This window comes from Nestor notabilis, unplaced genomic scaffold (assembly GCF_000696875.1).
Source record: "Nestor notabilis isolate BGI_N333 unplaced genomic scaffold, ASM69687v1 scaffold29673, whole genome shotgun sequence".
Classification (NCBI taxonomy): domain Eukaryota; kingdom Metazoa; phylum Chordata; class Aves; order Psittaciformes; family Psittacidae; genus Nestor; species Nestor notabilis.
The window spans coordinates 4,376-8,992 of NW_009923792.1; the positions used below are offsets into that span (position 1 = coordinate 4,376).

Genomic DNA, 4,617 nt, shown 5'->3' on the forward strand with positions numbered 1-4,617 from the left:
GTAATTCCTTTCTAGCCTATGTTATTCTTGTCAAATATAGTTGATTAAGACTGGGATTATGTTACTCATCCTGAACTGTTTGGCTCTGACTCTTTAGGACTTTCTCTTAGACCGCTTAACCAGAAAAGCCTATGAACTCCAAGAACATATTGCTCTGCTTGAAGCTCAGTTTGTGGCCCAGGCAGAGGACACAAAAGTAACTCGGCAAGCAGTGAATGAGGTAGGAGGGCGCTTTATTCACTTCTGGTTAATATTTCTCTCTGGAAGGACTGTCCCCTTTGGCTCACACTCACGTGGTATGTACAAAGTAGGCCAGAGTTGTATGGTTCATTTCTGCTTGGAGGAATGAAGACTTCTTGTTTTTTCCTTCCCCACCGGCCCCTTGCCTTTGTCACTAAGAATTGCCAGTAAATCACTTCCTCCTCCACCTTCTCAGCTTTTTTCTCCTTGCAGACCTATGCTCTGTGGTCTGCTGTGACAGTAACCCAGACACATGTTAGCTGAAGCTGTTCCTGCCTAGCATATTGTGAACAGAATTTGTTTTTTCAACACAGTATAGATTCATCCTGTCTACCAACTCTCTCCTCCCTAGGCTTGTATGGAGGTCCAGGCTATTAACATGGAGAAAAAGCGACTGATGAACTACTGGACTAGTAGCTTGGCTGGTATGAAGCAAAGAGATGAGGCCTACATTGCCATGCAGGAGTTGCTGAGGTACAGTGTCTGAAAACAGTCCCAGGAGAAGCCTCAAATAATCTGGACAAGAGGTTTCTAAAAGGGACAGTGTCTCTGTTAAGTTTATTAACGCATGTGCAGGATATGTCGGACAGAACAAGTCTGCTGCTCTAAAGCACAAGATGAGGTTAAGGATAAGAAGCACAGTTCTTTGTTATTATTTTCTTTATTCAAAACACAACTCTCCCTTGAAATGTGTGGGGTATTTTAAGCTGTTCAGCGTTTTTCTATTCTATTTTATTTCTTTAGGAAGTTCCGTCACCTTTGCAATACCTCTCAATCCAAAAAGCTCAACATCAAGAAGGATTTAGCTGCCACTTTCAGTTAGGGGTTTGTGATGCCTTTAGGAATCTTCAGGAAAACCTTCCTATTGTTGCCAAAGGAAGTGTTTATTTGGTCTGGAGTCTTAAAGCTTGACTGGTTCTCTGTGAACAAACAATATGCTTTTATATGGTGGCATCCTGGTAAGAATGGGAGGTGGGACAGGACTGAAAGAAGGAATTAATTTTCCTGCACACATTTCCTTTTAAATCTTAATGCCTCCATCCATCTTCTGATGACTCTGCACTGTCACAGCAGATTAGCCTTTATAAAGATCCCCCTTCTTGGTCAGTCGTTGCTGCAATAGTATGTTCAGCACACAAATCAATCCCTGTGGTGATTTTCCCCCTTTTTGCCTCTGCAGCAAGTACAGTAGCGACCTCAAGTCCCTAGAAACAGACATTCTTGGCTGTAGCAAATCGATCAGGAAAGAGGAGGAGAAGAATGAGGCTCTTGTCAGCACCCTGAGCCGGTCACAGAACCATGCCAGCACAACAAAGAAACTGATTGCCCAGTGCCTCTCAGCACAGGAGGCCCTGAGGATTGAATTTAGCACCTATGATCGCATTCTGCATGAGACAGAGCAGGCCATCAATAGGACCAAGATGGTGAGAAGAGTCCATGAAAGAAGAATCTTTTAGAATTGAACACAGATATTTAACACCCTCCCCGAAACAGTTGTAGTGATCTTGTCTTCTGTCTTTCCTACTTTTTAGGATCAAGCTGCTCATCTAAATGAGTTGCTGTTGATCCTTAAGGATATAGAGAAAGGAACTGAGGTCAAACAGCAGATGGAGAATGAAATTGTGGCAAAGCTTCAGGACCAGCTGATATCCAACAAAGCCACAAAGCACTTCTCACAGCTGGTTGCACAACTTCAGAGGAGAAAAACAGATCTGGTATGGTATCTCTCCCATATGGGAGGGCAGGGGAAGGAAACTGCCCAGAGCAGTGTTTCTCAAGCATGTTTTGTCAGTGTCTTCATTCTGGTTTTCAGGTCTGCAGTTGAAAGTCTGCTGAGTTTGTGACTCCAATTTGGTTCTTCCAGTGATCTTATTGCAGGATTCTGGTGTATGTGAAAGAGCTCGGCCTAAAGGGCCTAGGACATAACTTACTGTTCCTTCTTTACTTAAAAAATGGGGCAGAACAATGAATCCTGGAAGTATTTACTGCAAAGTATTACCAATACTTCTGTACTCCACATTAACTTAAATCTCTGTGCTCCACCACAGAATGCGATACTGGCTTGCTCTCAGCTCCTAGGTGAGCATTACAGTTCAGGGAACAGTCAAACCAGACTCACTGTTGTTTATGGCATGACAAGTTGCTCTTTTTGGGAGTGTACAACTGGTACAGATAGGAAAAACTAGAAGCCTCAGTGTAGTATTTATCATACCGAGCTGTGTGGGCTGGCACTAGCACAACACGCTCACACCTCTACATTTCCATGTGTTACTTCAGCCTGCCCCTGGCTTTTTTAAATTGAGGGCATACCTTAAGTAACTGGAAAACTTCCAGGGTTGGCTTCCATTGTGAGAAATTGTTGTTAGGTGGGATATGTGTGTGTCAGGTGTGGTGGAGAAGGTACAATATAGCAATGTCCTACTACTGTTAGCCAGATAGAGACATATGGGCAGGGAAGATAATTGCAGAAGTGAAGAGTATGGTCTGCTAAAGGGGTTTGGGATGTTTAGGCTCCTTAATGCTTTCCAACAGCCTCATGGCAGAGGTAAATATTGCCATCTCCTGTCAATAGATGGGGAAACAAAGGTACAGAGAGGGTAAGTAGCTTGCTTATGGCTTGTAGTACAGACCTGGCAGTAGAATCTACAACCTGTGTTTGATAAGTGGGCATTACAAACCACTGAGTTGCTGTTGGTGACAGGAATTTGTTTTCTGTCTGTTGATATTCCCAGGAGCTGCATTTTTCCAAGGTTGAGAATGACACAGCCCAGGTTATTCTGAACACAACTCATACCACCTGCAGGCTGGCAGTTCTCCAGAAAACACTTTGTGAGCTGGACAAGGAAATAAATAATATCCATAATCTGGTCAGCTGCAGGCAAAGAGAGATCGCAAAGCGCAACCTCCTGGCTGAGAGCAAGCGACGGGTTATCAGCCAGTACAACAAGAGGCTGGAGGAGATTCTTTTTGAGCTAGGGGTATGTACTTTTGTGTTCCGGTCCCAAATTTGATTTTATTCTTTGTGGTGTCCACAGATCCTTGCTAAATGTAACTGGTGGGTAGCTTACACTTTCAGGCATCCACATTGTGACTTGGAAGTTGCAGTAGTTAATGTAAACGTTTACATTTGTCAAACAGTTCTTAAGGCATGGGAAGAGGAGCTGGCATTAGGGAATAGTGCAATGAGGGTGTGCCTAGCACAGATTTATGCAGGGAGTTGTCTGCACCTGATGAAAATGCTGAATGGCATCAATACTCTGGGAGTAAATAGGATCTCCTTATGGAATCTGCAAAGGCTGGCAAGGGGGAATGGAGTAGGCGGAGTGATTTAGGTCACTTGTTGGTGGCCCCATTCAGGTGATACCCAGCTCTGTCCTTAGTACTGTGAGCTCTTTATGGATACCAGTGTGAAAATGGATTCTCTGGTATATACTCTGCAAACTTGTTTATGTCCAGATTTACATGTTGGCCGAGCTTAGGAGGTTGCTGCAGAGTCTGAGAACCTTTCGGGTTTCTGTTGCATTTATTCCTGCGAGGTCGGGAATGGTCAGTCCCATCCAACTCATGGGAAATGAAGGCAGAAAGTAACTAACTGACAAAATAACAGTATAGCTGAAATATTTAGTTGGCAGCTCAGCAACTGGACTGGCTTTCTGCAATGATGCTATAAACAAGTGCTCCAGCAGCTTCTGCCTGATTTATCCCAAACTTTGCCCTCATACAGGGGCAAGAATTGGGACCACTGGAAATTGAGATCAACAAGCTAAATAAGGAGATAGAAGAATGTAATTCTGAGGTGGTGACACTACAGAAGAACTGGCTGAATCAGCAGAAAGAGCTGGTCAAGTTAACACGTGAACAGGAGGAGCAAATAGCCTCCTTGGATATGTTAAAGAAACAGTTGACAATAATGCAGCAGAAGAAACTGCGTGTGGAAAGTAAGTCATTCCCCAGCTTTTCCTTAAGATGTTCATACTTGAATGGAGGAAAAAGGGAATGGAGGCCTGCAGATGGGGAGTGCTAGACCTTCACCAAAGAATTCTCTCAGTCCTCTTGTATATGTGTGAGCAGTAACACCAGTGCCCCAGTGCTATACCCTGGTGCTATAAGCCAGGCACCTGCTGGGGCTTTGTGTGTTGTTATTTCCTCTAATGACTGATTCTGCTGTCTGAACTGACACAGTTACACCCTAAGTAACCACATCATGAGTTACACCGCTTTAAATAAAGTCTGCAAGTAGCTGTAGGTAAATGTCCCCACCAATGATAGCACTTCCCTTGGCCAAAACCATCTGTGGTCTAATGGCAGCCTGTCAGCCCAGTGCTCGAGGGAAATTAAAGACATTTCTCTGTTCACCTGTAGATGAAATTCAGCAGG

The 4,617-nt window shown here is 43.9% G+C and overlaps 1 protein-coding gene across 1 annotated transcript in view; it reads left to right on the forward strand.

Annotated features, from left to right (window-relative positions):
* The window catches only part of CCDC40 (coiled-coil domain containing 40), a gene marked incomplete at its 5' end in the record, with an annotated part of 11,957 nt that overhangs the window by 4,286 nt on the left and 3,054 nt on the right, over positions 1-4,617 (forward strand). The window contains 7 exons of the mRNA XM_010012326.1: positions 98-220; positions 593-714; positions 1,421-1,664; positions 1,773-1,955; positions 2,973-3,218; positions 3,965-4,182; position 4,617. The exon at position 4,617 is cut by the window's right edge and continues 165 nt beyond it. Coding sequence (XP_010010628.1) covers positions 98-220; positions 593-714; positions 1,421-1,664; positions 1,773-1,955; positions 2,973-3,218; positions 3,965-4,182; position 4,617 — 1,137 coding nt within the window. The remainder of the gene's footprint in view (positions 1-97; positions 221-592; positions 715-1,420; positions 1,665-1,772; positions 1,956-2,972; positions 3,219-3,964; positions 4,183-4,616) is intronic.